Source organism: Bos grunniens, chromosome 14 (genome assembly GCF_055505025.1).
Source record: "Bos grunniens cultivar Pamir isolate PY7600 chromosome 14, Bosgru_T2T1.0, whole genome shotgun sequence".
Lineage (NCBI taxonomy): Eukaryota > Metazoa > Chordata > Mammalia > Artiodactyla > Bovidae > Bos > Bos grunniens.
Genome location: NC_141178.1, coordinates 59,073,374 through 59,095,183, shown reverse-complemented (window position 1 = coordinate 59,095,183; position 21,810 = coordinate 59,073,374). Strand labels below are relative to the sequence as shown.

Sequence of the window (21,810 nt, the reverse complement as noted above, 5' to 3'; positions counted from 1 at the left end):
CCAAAATCTTATGGTGATATGCCTTCTGGTAGTGTGTTTTCATTCATTGTCTGGGAAATCATCTTTTCAATCTGGAAGATTTTGGTTTCTAAATTGTTGATACTTTTGTCCTATTTTCCATGTTTTTCTCTTCCTAGAACTTCTAAAATTTGGATATTAGTCTTCCCAGACTGAGCCTCCCATTGCCTTGTCTTGCTATTTTCAATGTATTTTGCTTTTCTCCTGGTTTCTGAGAAATTCATTTATCTTTATGTATCAATTTTCCTAATGAATTTTAATTTATATTATTACCATAGCTTTAACTTCAAAGCTCTCTATACTGTTTTCTAGATTAAAAAAAAATAAACCTTGTTTTTTTCAAGTAACCAATAGTGCCTTTTATATAGGTCTCTAAGGATAAATTTTTTTTATTTTCCTTTTTCATATTAAAGGATTTTTTATAAAAGAAATAAACTGAGCTGTCTGCTCCCATTTAATGCATGCATGCTCAGTTGCTAAGTTGTGTTCAACTCTTTGCAACCCCATGAACTGTAGCCCACCAGGCTCCTCTAACTGTAGAATTTTCCAGGCAAGAATACTGGAGTGGGTTGCCATTTCCTTCTCCAGGGTATCTTCCCAACTCAAGGAGTGAACCTGCATCTCCTGCACTGGCAGGTGGATTCTTCACCACTGAGCCACCAGGGAAGCCCCAAGTATACTCTTTATCTATCGCCTTCTATCAGCATTGGGCACCATACAATTTTTGTCAGATACCTTTCTGTTTCCCTTTAAAAACCATCCCCAATGACACTATCCTAATGTTGTAGCAAGTAATGCCTCCAACAGCAATTTTCTTGGTTGACTTTTGTGAATTAGATAAAATACATTTAAACGTTTGAAATCATGAAGCTAAGAGTAGGGTATTCCCTGACATCACCACCATTCTGGGTGGTGAAGTAGAATGGTTAAGGACATGGGTTCTGGCCCAATCACTTAGCTGTGTGACCCTGGGAAAGTTTTTCATTTCTCCGTGTTTATCAGGGGGCTTCTGTGGCTGTCTTGTGTTTCCGGACCCCGTACCCAGTGACCCTCTCAGTTAACTGCTTTCCGAGCTCAGCAGTGGGTAGATCCTCCTCAACACTCTGTTCTCTTTTGCTCCCTCATAACTCTTGTAAGCTTAGCTCTGTATGATCTCAGCCCTGTTCTCAGGAGTTTCATCCTCAACTTGTGCCCTCTACTCGGCCACCTGCTCTTCAGAGCGTGTATTTTTGCAAAGTCTTTCTGGTATCTGCCATGACAAGGTCCTCCCCTGAGCCACCTGCCACGGCTCCCTGCTTTCTTTCCCGGCAAGCTCTTCCAGTCATTAGGTGTCACTGCTGACATTTGGAGTCTGTACATTTTCTGTCTCTTAGTGTTCCTGACCGTGGGGTTTACAAGGTCCCTAGCCCCTTTTCTCTATGTCACTCTATGCAGTTCCCAGGAGCAGGGAAGATGTTTGGATCTGAGCTGTGGCCATGTTCGTTTGGGGAACTGAATTCCAGAATTTATTTAAGAATGCTTTTAACAGGTATCTTTACATGGCTTGTCTGTCTGAAATAAGGTATCTCAGCATAGTTCAAATCTTGTTTTAACGCATCTGGTGTAACAAACTGATCCTCTGTAATTTCTTCAATCCATTTTATTTTAAACATGCCAACCATGAACTCCTGTTGCTACCATGCACAGAGGGAAGCTTTTGTTGGTATGGGTCTGTGGCTGGTTTGTCCCCAGCTTTGTAGACAGAGCCCAGAGCACTGGACCAATACCATGCAGTCATAGACAGCTCCCTTTTGCTTCCCTGGAGAATGGTTCTAACCCATCACCTCACACTGTGGACCCCCTACTCTCAATCTCTCTTAACAGAAGAAAGTGGAAGTCCAAAGATGTGAACCTCCCCAGTCCCTCTTCCTCCTGCTTAAAGTCTCATCTGTGGTGGCAGTTGTCCTGCCCTCTGCCCACATCCAAAAAGAGACATTCTTCCTCTCCAAGGCCACAGTCTCTTTCCTCTGGCATTCCTTTTCATTTCTTACACAAGTTCTTAAAACCTCACCGGTCATCACTGTCTCCTCTTGCTTCTTTTACAGATAAACTCACTTCTTTTATCCTAAAAGTAAACTCAACCAAACCAGCAATCGCAAAACACTTCTGTGCATCTCACCCCCTCTTAAGGTTTCTGCTTCTCCCTTCTGCCGCAACAATCCAAGCATAGCTTCTATATCAAGCTGTTGTTAAAGTGGTGTTGTTAAAGGCAAGTCAACTTTGTCCTAATGACCTCATCCAGTCACTTCATTCTTTAAAGACCAAGCACAGCTCCTACATCATAGAGACATCACTTTGCCGACAAAGGTCCATATAGTTACAGCTATGGTTTTCCCATTAGTCATGTATGGGTGTAAGAGTTGGACCATAAAGAACACTAAGCGCCAAAGAATTGATGCTTTTGAACTGTGGTGTTGGAGAAGACTCTTGAGAGTCCTTTGGATTGCAAGGAGCTCAAACCAGGCAATCCTAAAGGAAATCAACTCTGAATATTCATTAGAAGGACTTATGCTGAAGCTCCAATATGTTGGCCATCTGATGCAAAGAGCCAACTCATTGGAAAAGACCCTGATGCTGGGAAAGACTGAGGGCAAGAGGAGAAGTGGGTGGCAAAGGATGAGATGGTTGGATAGCATCACTGACCCAATGGATATGAGTTTGAGTGAACTCTGGGAGACAGTGAAGGACAGGGAAGCCTGGCGTGCTGCAGTCCATGGGATCGCAAAGTGTTGAACCCAACTTAGCTACTGAACAGCAGTAGCTCCTACCTAAAGCCCTTGCTGAAAGTGTTGTTGCTGAACAGAAGTCAACTTTGCCCTAAAAACCGGGTTCAGTCACCTCATTGTTCTAAATCCATCTACCAGCAACCATGGCCTTGATTTCTAGGATGGGAATCTGGTTCTCCTTGTCTGCTTTCCTCCATCCCAATGTTAAATTTTACTATTTCTCAAGGTTATTATTTCTTCTCACATCGTGTAATCTTTCCTTGTTGTCTCATGCAGATAACTGGGACCCAGTTCAGAAGTATTTTAGCAAAATTATACAAGTTCAAAATATCACAAGAAATCATTTAACATATTATTCCTACAAAACTAAATTTATCTCAGTTTGAGAGTTGTATGTGTGAAGGTCATTAGAAACAAGTAAGTTTTTGGAGGAGGAAGGAAAATTAATCTTTTAAAAAAAAATGTGTTCACTTATGTAGTATGGGAACAAAATTAACTGTTAGTAGTTTAAATTTAGGTGGTGGGTATGGAGCATGTTATTTGAGTATCAAAAATTTTGGCATTTTCTAATTCAGTTCTGTTTTGGAAAACCTGGTTTTACAAATAACAAATCTGAAAAAGTATAGTACCATGGAACTGTTACAGTAAGCACAGTAGCTGTGAAAGCAAAACATAACCCTGTAAGGAGATAAGGTAGGTCCTAGAACCACCAGGGGGCTTCTCTGGTGGCTCAGCGGTAAAGAATCTGGCTGCCAATGCAGGAGACCCTGATTCCATCCCTGGGTCCGGAAGATCAGGAAGATCCCCTGGAGGAGGAAATGACTACCCACTCCAGTATTCTTGCCTAGGAAATCCCATGGATAGGGGAGCCTGGTGGCCTACAGTCCATGGGGTCAGCAAAGAGTCAGACACTACTTAGGGACTCAACAACAACAACAAATACAAAGAATAGCCATTTAAATGAAAACAAGAGTTATGAGCTGCTGTCCTCTTTGTTGGGGTTGCAGACAACTATTTTTCTTTTCTTTTTTTTTTTTTTTTTTTTTTTACAATTTATTCAGGAATACCTGTTACTGCCTGGAGGAGGGCATGGCAACCCACTCCAGTATTCTTGCCTGGAGAAGCCCATGGACAGAGGAGCCTGGCCGGCTGTAGTCCATGAGGTAGCAAAAGAGTCGGACACGACTTAGCGACTAAATAACGACAAAGAGCACCACGACCACTCTGCGGTTTGTCTTAGAAAAAGCATTCGAGATAAAGGGAGTTTTTTAGGGACTTTATTTTCTAAAAATCCATCCTACCTATATGATTTTTTCCCCCGCTAAATCTTCACTTCGTTAAAAACGATCAGAAACAAAGACAGACGCTTATCTGGATCCAGTCTCGAGTCCTCCCAGCTCCTCTTTCAAAGCGTGGAGGTCCCCCAAGAGAAGTTCTGCGCTCGGCCTCTCGGGAGCAAGGGCCGCCCAGCAGCGCTGGACAATGCCCGCCAGCGTCTTCCTGGGGACCGAGTCGGTGAAGATGGGTGCCCGGAGGGCGGGCCGGAGGTGGTAGGCCACCACGGCGTAGAGCACGTGCTGCCGCTCCCCCGAGAAGGGCGCCTCCCGCGTGCTCATCTGCCAGAGGGTGATGGCGAAGGAGTAGATGTCGGCCTTGGGTGTAACAGGCTCTCCTTTGAGGAGCTCCGGGGCTCGGTGAGTGTAGGTGCCACCCAGGTGGTGAGGCGTTCGCGGGCTCCGCAGGTCATCCAGCCTCGCGGAGCAGCCGAAGTCCCCGATCTTGCAGACGTCCTGCTCACTGATGAGGATGTTGGCCGGCTTGAGGTCCAAGTGCACAATGCTTTGCGCGTGGAGGAACAGCAGGCCGCTGACCACGTCTAGGGAGTACTTTAGACACCTCTCCAAGCCCAGCTGCATGCCTGAGTCCCCGGGGCAGCCGGTGGGGCCGTAGATGACCTGGTGCAAGGTGATATTGCCCCCGAACTCCATGATGACAGTCCCCAGGCTGTCAAAACCCGGGGGCGGGTGCGTGCTGGCCGCCAGCACGCGCACGATGTTAGCATGGCGCAGCCGGGCCGCGTTGAGCTCGGCCCAGAAACTGCGCCTTGACGCCCGCGGGTTCTTGGAGCACCGGCTCACCTGCTTGACGGCCACGCGCACGCCGTGGTAGGTGGCCTCGTACACCGAGCCAAAGCCACCCGCGCCCAGCCTCCGTAGCAGACACACCTGCTCCCAGTCGATGGAACACCAGGCCAGCCGGCGCCGGAGGCGCCGGGCCCGCGGCGGGATGCGACCCAAGAGTTCGCAGGGGCTGCTGCAGGGCCGCGAGTCCCCCGACGACGGCGAGAGGTCGCCGGGCAGGTGAGGGCGCCGCGGGAGGGGCGAGGGCATCTCTCCTGCAGCGCGGACCCCGCGGGGGCGCAGGTGAGCCGGCCTGGAACAGGGGACCCCGCCGGCCTGCAGGCATCACTGGAGACTGCCCCTGCGCTCCACCCCGTTGTTTGTCTCCTCTGCCTTCATCTTCCCCAAAGGAGCCACATCTGTGCGATTCCTTAGCGAGGACTTTTATCAGCTGGGGAAACCATCTGAACGCAGGCAGCACCACAACCCCATTCAGATGAAGGCATTTCCCTTGGGCACTTACAGTGAATTCTTATAAAACAAGCCCTGGAAGAGGGTTCACCGGATAAACAGTTGGACTTGCCCCAGGAATCACCCCTCTTCTACAAGTTCTTTAATTATTATAAAGTAGGCTTCCCCCCACCCCTCCCCCTCCAAGTCTCATCCGCTGGGCGTCATCGGTCCTCAGATCACAATAGTGCAATGAAATTTTTTTCACACTTTGCAGGCTATAATGATTGTCGGTTTATTCTCCAGCTGCATTAAATCACTTCCAGCAGTTATTGGCAGAAAGAGTTGAAACATGAACAGCTGACACTTGTTGAACCGATTACAGGGAAAATTAGGTGCAACGTTCACAGAGGGATGAAAAATGGTAAGCTGAAAGTGATCGATCCAAACAGAATCGCTGATACAGGTCACAGCACAAATACTCTGAGTTCATAAGGGAAAAGAAAATTCTCTGACACCCCATTCAGCTGATAGAGCAGATTAGCAAGACTGCTTAGCAACATACGGAGTCCTTAGCAGTCCTTGGGGTCCATGGCTGTCTGGCGCACCCAGTAAGCTCACTTGCAGAAGAGATTCTAGACTTCACAGCAAATAAGTTACAGAAGTTCTGAAGCAGAGTTAGAGGAGGAAAAAGAATGAAAATGATTCAGAGCCACAACCAGAGTGTCAAATAATAACAAATAGGAGAGAATCCTAGGAGAGGAAAAATCTGAAGAAATAAAAAGAGTCACAGTCATATACTGTTCCTCCATATACTGTGGAAAATCAGATGTTGAAATTAAATCCAGGGTCTTGCTGTTCAGCCGTGAGTTATTCTGTTCTAATTTTTATTTTTAAAAAAAGACAGTTTTCATTTCATACCTTTGGGGAAAAAACCAACATTAACACCCTGTTCGTGAAAAAACACAGGAAGATGTTAGGATCTACCTTTTGAAAAGTCAAATGGTAAAGTTCTATCTTGACTTTATTTCTGCACTTAGAGCACATAGGTGATGTGTAAACACATTTTTCTGATGATGGGTCTATGCTTCTGAAGTATATTTGTTCCAAGAAGATATGTTAATAAACAGTCCATTTACATAAGCTATTGGAAGTCTTCTGAATCCTAGAATTAGATTTCTATTCTATATTACCCCTGTGACTTACCATGTGATATCATGTGTAATATTTGACCTGTTTGAGCCTCAGTCTTTTTATTTAAGAAATCAGGATAATCATTAAAATAAACTTCTAAATTTTGGAACAAAATTTGGGGAGCCCTATCTGGAGTAATGGAGCTTCCCTGGTGGCTGAGACAATAAAGAATCTACCTACAATGCCAGAGACCTGGATTTGATCCCTGGGTAGGGAAGATCCCCTGCAGAAGGGAATGGCAACCCACTCCAGTATTCTTGCCTGGAGAAATGGACAGAGGAGCCTGGTGGGCTACAGTCTATGGGGTCACAAAGAGTCAGAAAAGACTGAGCAACTAACACTATCTGGAGTAATAACAACAAAAATCTAAAAAATGTAAACTATTAAATATTATAGTAAAAATGCAGATATGTCAAACCTGAAATATAAAGAGGATAACAGTGAATAGAGTAAGAAAGTACAATTATATTCTATAATAAGTATATATTGCAGAATCTATTTCATTGCTGTCACATAGTAGGAATTACACTCTAGGGCTCTGAAACTGTTATATGATATCAGAAATGCTGTGGAGATTGGCCAAATGAGAGCCGTAGAGTGCCTTAACTTGAGCATTACACATAATGCAAAATGATGTGACTTTCTATAATGTAATCTTTATTATTTTAAAGATAATAAATAGCATAAGCTACTTATTCTTCACAATTTGACTGTATTACTTACATAAAATATAAGGTAATAATAAAAATATGGTACTCTACCCATTCACAAACTCTAAGTTCATTAGATCCATCATCTGCCAATCTGCCCAAGAGTATTTAACTGGATATTCAGTCCCTCAGGCCAGATGGCCTGGATTTCTTGCCCCTAAGTTTCCTCATCTGCAAAGTGAAGAACATATGCCTATCTCAGGATCATATAGCTATCTCTTATGTGAAGATTAAGAGAGTTCCAATTACTTAGATCAGGGCCTGATAATTATTATTTATGAAACTCATAAAATGTATTATGGGATTATACCAATAAGATCTATTACACAGTATTGGTCTGGGGGGTTTTGTGTTTGTTTTTTAAAAAATGATACCACAGTGTGGATTTTATTTGATTGGTTTTTTTTTTTTTAGTATTTATTTACTCGGGTGCTCATGATCTTTTGTTGTGGCACACAGACTCTCTACTTGCCCCACGTGGGCTTAGTTGCCCCACAGCATGTGGGATCTTAGTTCCCAAACTAGGGATCAAACCCATGCCCCCACCAATCCTCCAGTCTGGAGGAGGACCCCAATTATTAGAAGGTCTTTAGGGCTTGTTGAGATGGGGAAGCTGGGGTACAGTCTCAATGGGCCATGTTTAGGCAGGAAATGGAGAAAGAACCTTCTGGAGGGCTTCCTCTCAATATTTCCCTCCCTGTGTTTACTGAGGTTTGGGCCACTTTCTCAGTAGCTTATATCAGAGCTTTCTCTCCCTTTTCCTAGCATCAGGATCTTTTCCAATGAGTCGGCTCTTCACATCAGGTGGCCAAAGTATTGGATCTTCAGCTTCAGTATTAGTCCTTCCAATGAATATTCAGGGTTGATTTCCCTTGGGATTGACTGGTTTGATCTCCTTGCAGTCCAAAGGACTCTCAAGAGTCTTCTCCAGCACCACAATTCGAAAATATCAATGGATATGTGGATTTTTTTCAGTATGTACGTTCTACAATACTATACAAGTCACGGTTGAATCTGAGGATGTGAAACCTCAGTTATGGAGGGACAACTGTAAAGTTATATGTGGATTTTGAACTGCTTGGGGGTCAGTGTCCCTGACCCCATGTGGTCCAAGGGTTAAATGTCTATGTTGCCTTATTCACAGAAACATTTGATTTCGGGCTTTTGTATGTCTCAGATCACTATTGTATAATTTTTAAAAATTATTTATGTGTCTTTTTTTATTTTTGGCTGCAGTGGGTCTTAGTTGCTATGAGTGGGCTTTCTCTAGTTGCTGTGCATGGGCTCATTGTGGTGGCTTCTCTTGCTTCAGTGCACAGGCTCCAGGGCAGACAGGCTTCAGTAGTTGCAGCACCAGGCTAGTGGAATAGTTGCTCCACAGTGGAACCGTCCCAAACCAGGGATTGAACCCATGTCCCCTGCATTGGCAGGTGGGTTCTAACTACTGTACCACCAGGGGAGTACAGTATTATATTATATAAACTGTGTCAGGGGACCAATCGACTGGAGGCTGATTTGGGATTTATATGTCCCAATTAATATCACCACGTTCCAAAGACCATTAATTTACAGATTACCAGAAAAGAATAGCACAGTCTTTTCCACTATTGAGTGTAATCCCATATGACCTCGCTCTCGCCTGCAGGCGATAATGTCCAATTATATGACCAGATGTTATTAATAACTGGCCTTGGTATTGGTCCCCACATTCAGCCCAACCCAAGGAAGGAGGTGGCCACACAGTAATTTGCCCCAGATGACCCCATAGGAGATAGCAGGCATCCTGTACCTTGTGTCATTTTCCACAATGGTGTTGAGCTGGCACATTAGCAAGCTTGTTCATCCAGATGAAGTGGAATCGTGGCTCCAACTTTGAACAACACAGCTAAAGTCAGAAGAAGCAGGGTCCAGGAAGCATGGTAGAAGATATGAAATTACTATAAACCTTCATTTTGAATGGCTTCAGGTTTGAGGTAGTCCTCTGTTCAATTCTATGTTTCCAGTACTTTTAACTTATACTTTCCTATTATTTGGTTTGTTTCTTGCATAATTAACCTACACTCTGTTTTCCATGTATGTTCAACCCCATGGTGGTGCTAGTGGTAAAGAATCCTCCTGCCAATGCAGGAGATGGGGATTCAGTCCCTGAGTTGGGGACTATCCCCTGGAGAAGGAAATGGCAACCCACTCCAGTATTCTTGCCTGGGAAATCCCATGGACAGAGGAGCCTGGTGGGCTCCAGTCCATGGGGTCGCAAAAGAGTTGGACACACCTGAGCACAGATGAGCACGTCAATATATTATCAATGTGATGGCTCATTATAATACTTGGATCTACTGTAGGACATAAGCTTAAATTCCATGGCACCATGTTATGACATAAACTAGGGAGTGAATACATCAGATTATCATTGCTTTCAGTGGTGCTCAGGGAGAGAAGTTGCATTAGCTGGATTCATAAAAGCTTATAAAAATTAGGGGGATTTAGGGTAATCTTTCAATACAGAAACAAAATGAGGCATAGCATTGACACAGCAGGGACAGCCTCATTCAATTTACTATAATCCATGGTTAACCACTGTATTAGTTAGGCTTCTTAGGTTCCCCCAAAGTAGTGGAAACCAACTTAAGCAAGGAGAAGTTTATTGGAGAGATTTTGCAGGATCACAGACTTGGGAACCTGAAGAAATACACTCAGAAGTGGGCAAGACCTGAGCAGGCATGCATGTTAAGTTACTTCAGTTATGTCCAACTCTTTGCGACCCCATGGACTGCAGCCCACCAGGCTCTTCTGTCCAGGGAATTTCCCAGGCAAGAATACTGGAGTGGAATGCCATTTCTTCCTCCAGGGGATCTCCCTGAGCCAGTGATCAAACCCATGTCACTTATGTCTCTTGCATTGGCAGGTGGATTCTTTACCACTAGTGCTACCTGAGAACTGAGATGTTTCTACAAAACCAGAAAACAGGAACCACTGAACCAATCCAGACAGAAAAGTATGGCCAGGACTGAGTGTCCCACAGTCATTATTTTTGTCTCAGGATGGAGTGACCCGCAGGTCTATTTCGTCCACTGTTCTCCCTTCCTGGTGGCACAGCATGGGGAAAGGCAGTATGTGAAGCTTTGGTTCCCCTTGTGGAAAGTGGGCACCTGGATATACTATCTCAACCAGACCACGAAACATTGTAGGGAGAAGTAATTTCTGAAAAGAAAACCAAGGCGTTGTTAGGAAGCGCTAGATATTATGCAGCCAGAGAGAGACTGTTGTCCTCTACACTCACCAGGGGACTGGCCTCTGACAAAGCCAGGGCAGTAAGGGGGACTTGGAATATAAACTTCCCTAGTGCGTCTACATCCTGAGTCCAGCTGTGATGATGTCCTGTCCCCTGCACCCTCATGATGTTTCATTATCGTTTGGGCTGTGGGCTTGTGCTTGTCATGTGTGTTCAGTCATGTCCAACTCTTTGTGGCTCCATGAACTGTCGCCCGCCAGGGTCTTCTGTCTATGGGATTTCCCAGGCAAGAATACTGGAGTGGGTTGCCATTGCCTCCTCCAGGGGATCTTCCTGACCCAGAGATCAAACCCACATCTCCTGTATTTTCAGGTGGATTCTTTACTACTGAGCCACCAAGGAAGACTTTGGGTTGTGGAAGAGGATTCTGAAGACACTGCTCTGGATGTCCCGAAAACAGCCCTTCCCAATTGTGCTCTGCACTCATTCAGATGTTTCCACGGTACTTTCCTTCTTCTTCAGGACTGTGATGACTCAATTCTTGTGGCCCTCTTGGGAAGGGGAAAACCATCACAGGGTAATCACTGGCATGTCTGAGCCACTTGGGGTGTTAGCACAGTTTAATTATTTTGGACACTAACTTCTCCATAAGTTCCAGTGGTTAAGGGGATATTTTTACTGATTACGTTCTCCAGGTCTATCTAATCATCATATTTTCCTTCTCTTGGCCGTAATGATTGGTTCAATAAGCCTCAGTTTAGGGAATTTTCTAGTTCAGTGAAGAAGCAGCACCTTTAGGAGACTGCTTACCTGAGAGAGAAGTTAGTGCAGAATAAAGCAGAGCAAAGATCTGGTAAAAGAGAGATGGGGAGCTGTTAACAATGTGTGGGGACTTCCCTGCTGGTCCAGTGGCTAAGACTCCAAGTTTTCACTGTAGGGGGCCTGGTTCAATCCCTGGTCAGGGAACTAAATCCCACATGCTCCAACTAAAGATTCCATCCAAGTGTAGCCAAATAAATAAAATAAACTTTTTTTTTTTTTAAAGACCCCAGTGTTTGGACTCTTAGGACTAATTCTGCATGAAGTAAGAAATTCTCATGAACTTTGACTTCCCTGCTGGCTCAGACAACAAAGAATCTGCCCACAAAGAAGGAGACCCAGGTTCAATCCCTGGGTCAGAAATATCCCCTGGAGAAGGAAATGGCAACCCACTCCAGTATTCTTGCCTGGGAAATCCCATGGACAGAGGAGCCTGGTGGGCTACAGTCCACAGGGTTGCAAAGGATTCGGACATGACTGAGCATGCATGCCTGCATTCATGGTGGCTGCTGATGACTCAGTGGAGGTAGTGGGGAAAACAGAGGAAATTTGAAACTCGGCGGTTACAGAGGGTGTTCTTAAGAGCCCAGCATTCATTTTGTAAGAAGCATCCCAGCATCTCTCATGATGGAGATTGGAAGTGTTGGGTCTCAGTGGCTTAAGTGCTGGATTATATATTTAGATTGGAATTTCCTGAAGGGATCATGCACACCACTGAGGAGCTGATGCCATAATTGCTCACCCAGCGGAAGAGACATCCCAACAGTGCTGGCACCCAGTGGAACAATTCTCAACTCTTGAAGACTGGTGACCTGGTAATGGGGCCAGTGGACAGTGCTAGAGGTCTGGCTGTCCAGCCTCTTCCTGTTCTGGAAGCAAATACCCATGGGGCCTTAGAGGCTGAGCAGGAGTCCAGAGTCAGGACTCTGACTTCAGAAAACCTCTGGTTCTGAGGAATGGAAGGAGACTGTAAAGGAAACGCTTTTATTTATTTATTGACTGCACTGGGTCTTCCTTGCTGCACGTGGGCTTTCTCTAGCTGTGGTGAGCAGGTGCTATACTCTAGTTGCAGTGTGTGAGCTTCTCACTGTGGTGGCTTCTCTTGTTGCTGAGCACAGGCTCTAGGGCTTGCAGTCTTCAGGAGCTGCAGCATGTGGGCTCAGTAGCTGTGGCTCCCAGCCTCTAGAGCACAGGCTCAGTAATTGTAGCATGAGCTTAGTTTCTTCACAGCATGTGGGATCTTCCCAGAGCCTGAATTTGGCAATAAGGAATTCATGATCTGAGCCACAGTCAGCTCCCAGTCTTGTTTTCACTGACTGTATAGAGCTTCTCCATCTTTGGCTGCAAAGAATATAATCAATCTGATTTCGGTGTTGACCATCTGGTGATGTCCATGTGTAGAGTCGTCTGTTGTGTTGTTGGAAGAGTGTGTTTGCTATGACCAGTGCATTCTCTTGGCAAAAGTCTGTTAGCCTTTGCCCTGCTTCATTCTGTACTCCACGGCCAAATTTGCCTGTTATTCCAGGTATCTCTTGATTTCCTACTTTTGCATTCCAATCCCCTATGATGAAAAGGACATCTTTTTTTGGTTTTAGTTCTAGAAGGTCTTGTAGGTCTTCATAGAAGCGTTCAACTTCAGCTTCTTCAGTATTATAGTTGGGGCATAGACTTAGAATACTGTAATATTGAATGATTTGCCTTGGAAACAAACAGAGATCATTCTGTTTTTGAGACTGCACCCAAGTACTGCATTTCAGACTCTTTTGTTGACTATGAGTGTTACTCCATTTCTTCTAAGGGATTTTTGCCCACAGTAGTAGATATGATAGTCATCTGAATTAAAATCGCCCATCCAAGTCCATTTTATTTCACTGATTCCTAAAATGTTGATGTTCACTCTTGCCATCTCCTGTTTGACCACTTACAATTTACCTTGATTCATGGACCTAACATTCCAGGTTCCTATGCAATATTGTTCTTTACAGCATTGAACTTTACTTTCGTCACCAGTCATATCCACATTCTTTCTGGAGTTATTTCTCCACTCTTCTCCAGTAGCATATTGGGCACCTACCAAGGAATGATGCTAAAGCTGAAACTCCAGTACTTTGGCCACCTCATGTGAAGACTTGACTCATTGGAAAAGACCCTGATGCTGGGAGGGATTACGGGCAGGAGGAGAAGGGGACGACAGAGGATGAGATGGCTGGATGGCATCACCGACTCGATGGACATGAGTCTGAGTGAACTCCGGGAGTTGGTGATGGACAAGGAGGCCTGGTGTGCTGCGATTCATGGGGTCACAAAGAGTCGGACACGACGGAGCAACTGACTGACTGACTGACTGACTGACCAACCTGGGGAGTTGGTCATCTTTCAGTGTCCTATCTTTTTGCCTTTTCATACTGTTCATGGGGTTCTCAAGGCAAGAATACTGAAGTGGTTTGCCATTCCCTTCTCCAGTGGACCATGTTTTGTTGAACTCTCCACCATGACCTGTCCATCTTGGACAGGGTGGCCCTATATGGCATGACTCATAGTTTCTTTGAGTTAAACAAGGCTGTGGTCTATGTGATCAGTTTGATTAGTTTTCTGTGATTGTGGTTTTCATTCTGTCTGCCATCTGACAGATAAGGATAAGAGGCTTATGGAAGCTTCCTGATGGGAGAGACTGACTGTGGGGGAAACTGGGTCTTGTTCTCATCTGACTAGTTCAATATAAATACTCTTTTCAATAGCCCTTTATCCCTGGATCCGAAAACAATGCAGTCAACTTCAAAATTTGGTCTTTTAAGTTATAATTTTGAAAAAAAAACACATTTTTAAAAACACTAAGTGAATGCAAATGAACCTTTAAATATCAATATATAAATCCATTTATCGAGTCTCCAGCACACACAGAGAGGTACTCGGTGGTCAAAAGTTCCTCTATGATCAATGCAAAGAAATACAGGAAAACAATAGAATGGGAAAGACTGGAGATCTCTTCAAGAAAATTAGAGATACCAAGGGGAAAATTCATGCAAAGATGGTACAATAAAGGACAAATGGTATGGACCTAACAGAAGCATAAGATATTAAGAAGAGGTGGCAAGAATACACAGAAAATCTATACAGAAAAGATCTTCATGACCCAGATAGCCGCGATGGTGTGATCACTCACCTAGAGCCAGACATCCTGGAATGTGAAGTCAAATGGGCCTTACGAAGCATCACTACAAACAAAGCTAGTTGAGGTGATGGAATTCCAGCTGACCTATTTCAAATACTAATAGATGATGCTGTGATAGTGCTGCACTCAATATGCCAGCAAATTTGGAAAACTCAGTAGTGGCCACAGTACTGGAAAAGGTCAGTTTTCATTCCAATCCCAAAGAAGGGCAATGCCAAAGAATGTTCAAACTACTGCATAATTGCACTCATTTCACACTCTAGCAAAGTAATGCTCAAGATTCTCCAAGCCAGGCTTCAACAGTACATGAACTTCCAGATGTTCAAGCTGGATTTAGAAAAGGCAGAGGAACCAGAGATCAAATTGCCAACATCCGTTGGATCATGGAAAAAGCAAGAGAGTTCCAGAAAAACAGCTACTTCTGCTTTACTGACTATGCCAAATTCTTTGACTGTGTGGATCACAACAAACTGTGGAAAATTCTGAAAGAGATATGAATACTAGACCACCTTACCTGCCTCCTGACAAATCTGTATGCAGATCAAGAAGCAAGAGTTAGAACTGGACATAGAACAACAGACTGGTTCCAAATTGGGAAAGGAGTATGTCAAGGCTGTATATTGTCACCCTGCTTATTTAACTTATATGCAGAGGACATCATGAGAAATGCTGGGCTGGATGAAGCACAAACTGGAATCAAGATTGCTGGGAGAAATATCAGTAACCTCAGATACACAGAAGACTCCACCCTTATGGCAGAAAGTGAAGAAGAACTAAGGAGCCTCTTGATGAAAGTGAAAGAGGATAGTGAAAAACCTGGCTTAAAAATCAACATTCAGAAAACTAAGATCATGGCATCTGGTCCCATCACTTCATGGCAAATAGATGGGGAAACAATGGAAACAGTGACAGACTTTATTTTCTTGGGCTCCCAAATCACTGCAGATGGTGACTGCAGCCAATAAATTAAAAGATGCTTGTTTCTTGGAAGAAAAGCTATGACCAATCTAGACAGCATATTAAAAAGCAGAGACATTACTTTGCCAACAAAGACATTAATTTGCCTTCTAGTCAAAACTACGGCTTTTCCAGTAGTCATGTATGGATGTGAGAGTTGGACCATAAAGAAAATTGAGTGCCAAAGAATTGATACTTTTGAACTGTGGTGTTGGAGAAGACTCTTGAGAGTCCCTTGGACTGCAAGGAGATCCAACCAGTCAATACTAAAGGAAATCAGTCCTGAATATTCATTGGAAAGACTGATGCTGAAGCTGAAGCTCCAGTACTTTGGCCACCTGATGCAAAGAGCTGACTCATTGGAAAAGACTCTGATGCTGGGAAAGATTGAAGGCAGGAGGCGAAGGGGATGACAGAGCATGCAATGGTTGAATGGCATCACTGACTTGATGGACATGAGTATGAGCAAGCTCCAGTAGTTGTTGATGGACAGGGAAGCCTGGTGTGCTGCAGTTATGGAGTCACAAACAGTCAGACAGAACTGAGCAACTGAACTGACTTAGGGAAGATGATTAAGTCTAGGACTCATGAGATCTCATTAGAGAGTGATCAGTTGATGCTAGGAAGTGTTAAACTTAGAGACTATCCATCCCCCTTGGCCTGCATAGTGGTGATGAGGAAGGATCAGAAAGTGACAAGTGAATAGGAGCCTAGTTAGTTAGTTAGTTCAGTCGCTCAGTCGTGTCCAACTCTTTGCGACCCTATGAACCACAGCATGCCAGGCCTCCATGTCCATCACCAACTCCCAGAGTCCACCCAAACCCATGTCCATTGAATTGGTGATGACATCCAACCATCTTATCCTCTGTCGTCCCCTTCTCCTCCTGCCCTCAATCTTTCCCAGAATCAGGGTCTTTTCAAATGAGTCAGCTCTTTGCATCAGGTGGCCAAAGTATTGGAGCTTCAGCTTCAGCATCAGTCCTTCCAATGAATATTCAGGACTGATTTCCCTTAGGATGGAGTAGTTGGATCTCCTTGCAGTCCAAGGGACTCTCAAGAGTCTTCTCCAACACCACAGTTCAAAAGCATCTATTCTTCGGCACTCAGCCTTCTTCACAGTCCAACTCTCACATCCATACATGACCACAGGAAAAACCATAGCCTTGACTAGACAGACCTTTGTTGGCAAAGTAATGTCTCTGCTTTTGCATATGCTGTCTAGGTTGGTCATAACTTTCCTTCCAAGGAGTACAATAGGTGAATCCATTGTACCTCGTTGTTAGTCCTCAGTATTAGACTTGATGACTAGGTAGTAACTAACACGTAAGGCTGAGGAGGGCAACGCCAGGATGCCTTCGGTGTCCTCTGTGGTTTGGAAACATTTTTTTTAAGAAAAAAAGTTTATTTCTCATTTAGGGAAAGTCCAGGAGGCTCTCAAAGGTAGCTTTCCTCCTTCCAGGATGTTTCAATACTATGGCATTTAAAAAATTGAAGTATAGTTGATGTTTAATATTATAATCATTTCAAGCATACAGCAGTGTGATACAGTATTTTTATTGCACATACTCCATTAAAAGTTATTAAGGGACAATGACTATAATTCCCTGTGCTGTACCGTGTATCCTTGTTTCTTATCTATCTTATATATAATAGTTTATATGTCTTAATCCTATGCCCTTAATGTGCCGCTCTCTGCTTCCCTCCCCCCTTTGGTAACCACTGGTTTGTGTTCTGTATCTGTGAGTCTGTTTCTATTTTGCATATATGTTTGTTTTCTTTTTTAGCTTCCATAAATAAGTGATATCATAGAGTATTTGTCTTTCTCTGTCTGCCATATCCCTAAGCATAATATTCTCTAGGTCCATCCATGTTGTTACCAATGCAGAATTTCACTGTTCCTTTTTTAATGCTAAGTAATATATAATATATATATATTATATGGCTAATACTAGATACATACATATATATAGTTTATATTAATAGTAATACTCAATATGTACATGTTTATATTAGTATACATTACTAGTAATACTAATATAAATATGTATGTATGTAGTATAAACTATATATATATATCTAATATTACTCATACTTGATGTGTGTGTATGTATATATATATATATATATATATATAGTTTTAAATTTTGAATGAAGTCCCAAGGTATTTCTGGGGTATCTGCCAACATTTAGAAGTTAATGGAAAAGTAATTGGGGCTATCCATTATCTAGAGCTGCTGTTTTAGCACAAGAAGCACAAAGATTGAGGAGCTAGGTTCCTGAGGGTGGGTGCAGCAGGTATGAGGCTGTCCCTGGACAAACGCCGATTCTGTCACACACCAAGTGATGCATGAGGTGTGAGTGCTACTCTACTGACTAACCCTGAAAAAACGCCACCACCATCAACTGGTCCTTAGTCCTATTAATTACAGGAAATTAATAGGACTTAATAGCAATTATAAGCGGTTTAAAAAGGATTATTCCCCAACTTTTAAACCACTCAGAACTTCACTGAGCCAATGCAGGAAGGAGGTGACATTGCACACACAGCGGTGCACACCTCACCTCTGCTCTTGGACCTGCGGCCGGGGGGACAGTGGGGGGAGAATGTACAGGACATTCAGGGCCCTGTTCTGTTGCAAATCCTGAATTTAGCTTTCCTGACACTGTAAGTCCTTATCACCCCCACGGCCATCGCTTTGAGGGGTCTTAAGATGAGGAAGGAGAAGGAAGAGAAATGGAGTTCACCCAGTTAGAACTGGGCGAAAGAACTCCTGTCCTTTCCAGAGAGAGGAATAACGCGTGACAAAATAACTGGGAATCTCCGTAAAGGTTATATGGATCTTCACTGTACTTGGAAACTTTCTGTAGGTCTGTAATTTTTCAAAATAAAAGCTAAGAGAAATAAATTTAGATCTACCAAAAAACAAAAGAATTCCTGTCCTTTGGAGGATTGTGACCTCCCTGTTCCCAGATGTGTGAGGTCACGTATCAGTGTGGAATGGTTTCTATCACAGGTCACAGAATAGCTAATTAAGATCGGTTTAAGTGATGAAGGGTTATTCCATGTAACATGAAATATAGAAGGAAATGGTCGGAGCTGTCACAGGACTTAAGGTTGAGTTGGTGTGCCAGCTTCAGCATCACAGCTACATCCCAGGCAAGATGCTGGAAGAGCCAGCCATGTCTGTGCACTTCACTAGGGACGGAGGAGTTTTCCTAGAAGGAGCTCAGCCATTATCCTTGCACTCTTCTCAATGTGCCCCAACAGCAGTGCCTGACTACTGTTACATGCAAGGAGACATCCGCCCCTCAAAAAAAAAAAAAAAAAAAAAACAACCCCCTCCCTCCTGCCACCATGGATCCATAGTTGTTGTTTTTTTTGCCTCTACTCCAGGAATAGAGCCTTTATTTTTTTCATAAAAAACCAACTCTTTTGCAAAGAAAAACAGTTTAGTGAGAAGAGTGACACTGTTTAACATTTTTGCAAGTACTTTTAACTATAGGTTGGGGCTTAATGGAAAACAACCAGCTCCTCACACCTGTTTGAGTCTGTTGTGATATGTTGTTGTAGATGAAATATCTGAAGGAAACTAGTGTCGCAGAGATAGGCACAGCTGCATTTTTTTTATTAGTGTTTTCAAATAATTGTGGCTATTCTACTTTGAAACTATAACCAAACTTGGCAAGTGGTAGTTTCTTAAATGTTAGTTGCCATGTAGAATTTGAAACTGTAACAATGTACTTTTTGTACTCCATAACATTAAAATCCAATGGTCTCTCTTGAACACTGAATGGGTCTTTTACAGAGGTATGAATTTGTAACATTGGTCATTTGAAGAAAAAATAATTCCCTGAGTTAAGCAAACCTTCCAGATGTTGACACATTTCATTACACAATACCAAAAAATTACATTCGTTGATATTACCACTCATCTCATCAGAAAGTAATGAGAAGTCACCACATCAAGGTGTGGATAAAAGTTTCCAAGATTTCACTTTTCTCTGGAAAGCAAGATTTTTATCAGAAGCAACAAACGCTGTCAGTGGTTTCTTTCTGGACGTGACAGGCTTGATTCATTCAGCTTTTGAGACCAATGTCTGCCCAACACGCAGGATCCCTCATAGGACAGACACAGTGCACGTTGTCACGCTCTCAGGCTCCTCTTGCCTAGGGCAGATCCTCAGACTGTCCTTATTTTTGATGACCTGGACAGTTCTGAGGAGTCCGGGTTAAGTATTTTATAAAGTGTCTTCCATTCGGGGTTTGTCTGATGTTTTTCTCCTACTTACCCGGGGACGATGGTTTTCTGGAAGGAAGACAGCAAGAGTTGACTGCTGTTCTCATCACATCATGTGGCGGGTGTGTAACATCAACACAGCTTACCCTCATTCATGCTGTACTTGCTCACCTGGTTAAGGCTGTGTTTGTCAGGTTTCTGTACTATAAAATCTCTATTTTTACCCCCTTTCCATACTGTCCTCATTAGAAAAGGGTCCTTATGTGCAGTCCTAACTTAAGGGGTAGGGAATTATGTGGTTGTATGGATACACAGATTATTTGGATTTTTCTGCCCAGGAGATATGTCTATTTCTCCTCCATTTATTTATATCAATATGTAGTCATGCATATTATACTTCGGGTTGTACTTTATCTTCTTGCTAAAATTATATCCAGCTTTGGCCATGGAAATTCATTCAATTGGCTGCTGTTTCCCTTTGACATACCTCAATGTTATGGGGCTTTTATTTCCATTTTAAACACTTCTGTACTTTCTGACACAAAAAGATGTTCTAGGCTCCTTTTATATATTTCCCGTTCCAGTCCTAGAATCGGCCATTTAGCCAGTGCAAAATTTTTTTTAATCTTTTTAACTTTAAAATATTCAAAAAATAAATGTACAGTGGAGTGAATTATTATAAGGAACACACCCTTCCAGTGTTGCACTGGCGCTGGCTCACACAGCCCCTAAGAGCTGTTTGTGTAATCTCTTCCGAGCTCCACAATGACATCATGTTGGTAGCCTGAAATTGGCCACTGTAGTAGTATTTACATGATGGAGATCAGGAACCTCTACAAGTCAGGGCTTTCTTTCCCCCTTGGAGAGTCAGCTGTTACACACCAGCCTACTGCTTCTTGTAACTGCCACCCAAGGGAAGAAAGAAAACTACAAGCTAATAAATAAAACCTTTCCAGCCACCTCGGTAACCCCTCCATATTTTCTACCCCAGTCCTCTCTCTCCAGAAGTCACTGCTACCCTGACTTGACAGTAATCACTTCCTTGTGTGTGTTTTAGTGTTTTTTATCACCCATGTGTCCATCCCTGGACACTATGGTTAATATCATACATTATTTATGCTGGTGTATATTTTAAGCCTTTATTCTACAGGCTGACTTTCCATCCCTTCTTTGTCTTTACAATTTATCTGTTGACACATGTGGACCATTTTGTTTGTAGACGTTCCCCCATCTGGATTTTTACTGATTGTATACTTACAGGAATCCTAAAGGAAATCAATCCTGAATATTCATTGGAAGGACTGATGCTAAAGCTGAAGCTCCAATACTTTGACCACCTGATGCAAAGAGCTGACTCATTGGAAAAGACCCTGATGCTGGGAAAGATTGAGAGCAGGAGGAGAAGAGGGCAACAGAGGATGAGATGGTTGGATGGCATACTGACTCAATGGACATGAGTTTAAGCAAATTCCAGGAGACAGTGAAGGACAGGGAAGGCTGGTGTGCATGAGTCCATGGGGTTGCAAAGAGTCGGACACGACTGAGCAACTGAACAACAACAAATACTTACGGGTGTATTTCAGCATGTTTCCTTGTTCTCCATTATTTACCATATCAAATTGACATTGACAGAATATTCCACCTAACACATTCTCTTCAATTGTCCATGAAACGTTATCAAGACAACCTGCATAAATTTCGACCCCATGAAGTGTAGCCCACCAGGCTCCTCTGTTCATGAAATTCTCCAGGCAAGAATACTGGAGTGAGTAGCGATTCCCCTTTCCAGGGGATCTTCCCAACTCATGGATCGAAACTGGGTTTCCTATGTTGTAGGCAGATTCTTTACCATCTAAGCCACCAGGGAAGCCCCTCCATTAAAAAAACAAAAAACAAAAAACCAGCAAATGTAAAAGAATTGAAACCAAACAGACTGTGTTCTCTGATCACAATGGGATTAAACTAGAAATGAATAACAGAAAGATAACAGGAAAAATCTCCAAATACTTGGAAGCTAAATTACACTTTTCAAAATATTCCATGTGTCAAATAGGAAATCTCAAAGGAAATTAAAAACAACAACATAGAACTGATATGCAAATAGCATATGAAAATTTGTGAGACACAGCTAGCGC

At 43.2% G+C, this 21,810-nt stretch overlaps 1 protein-coding gene across 1 annotated transcript; it reads right to left on the bottom strand.

Moving 5' to 3' along the window:
• Positions 1 to 4,149: 4,149 nt before the first annotated feature.
• On the bottom strand, positions 4,150 to 5,301 carry MOS (MOS proto-oncogene, serine/threonine kinase). Its single transcript, XM_086335462.1, has one exon. The coding sequence runs from the start codon at positions 5,171 to 5,173 to the stop codon at positions 4,151 to 4,153; it is 1,023 nt and encodes a 340-aa protein (XP_086191588.1). The 5' UTR covers positions 5,174 to 5,301; the 3' UTR covers position 4,150.
• Positions 5,302 to 21,810: the final 16,509 nt, after the last annotated feature.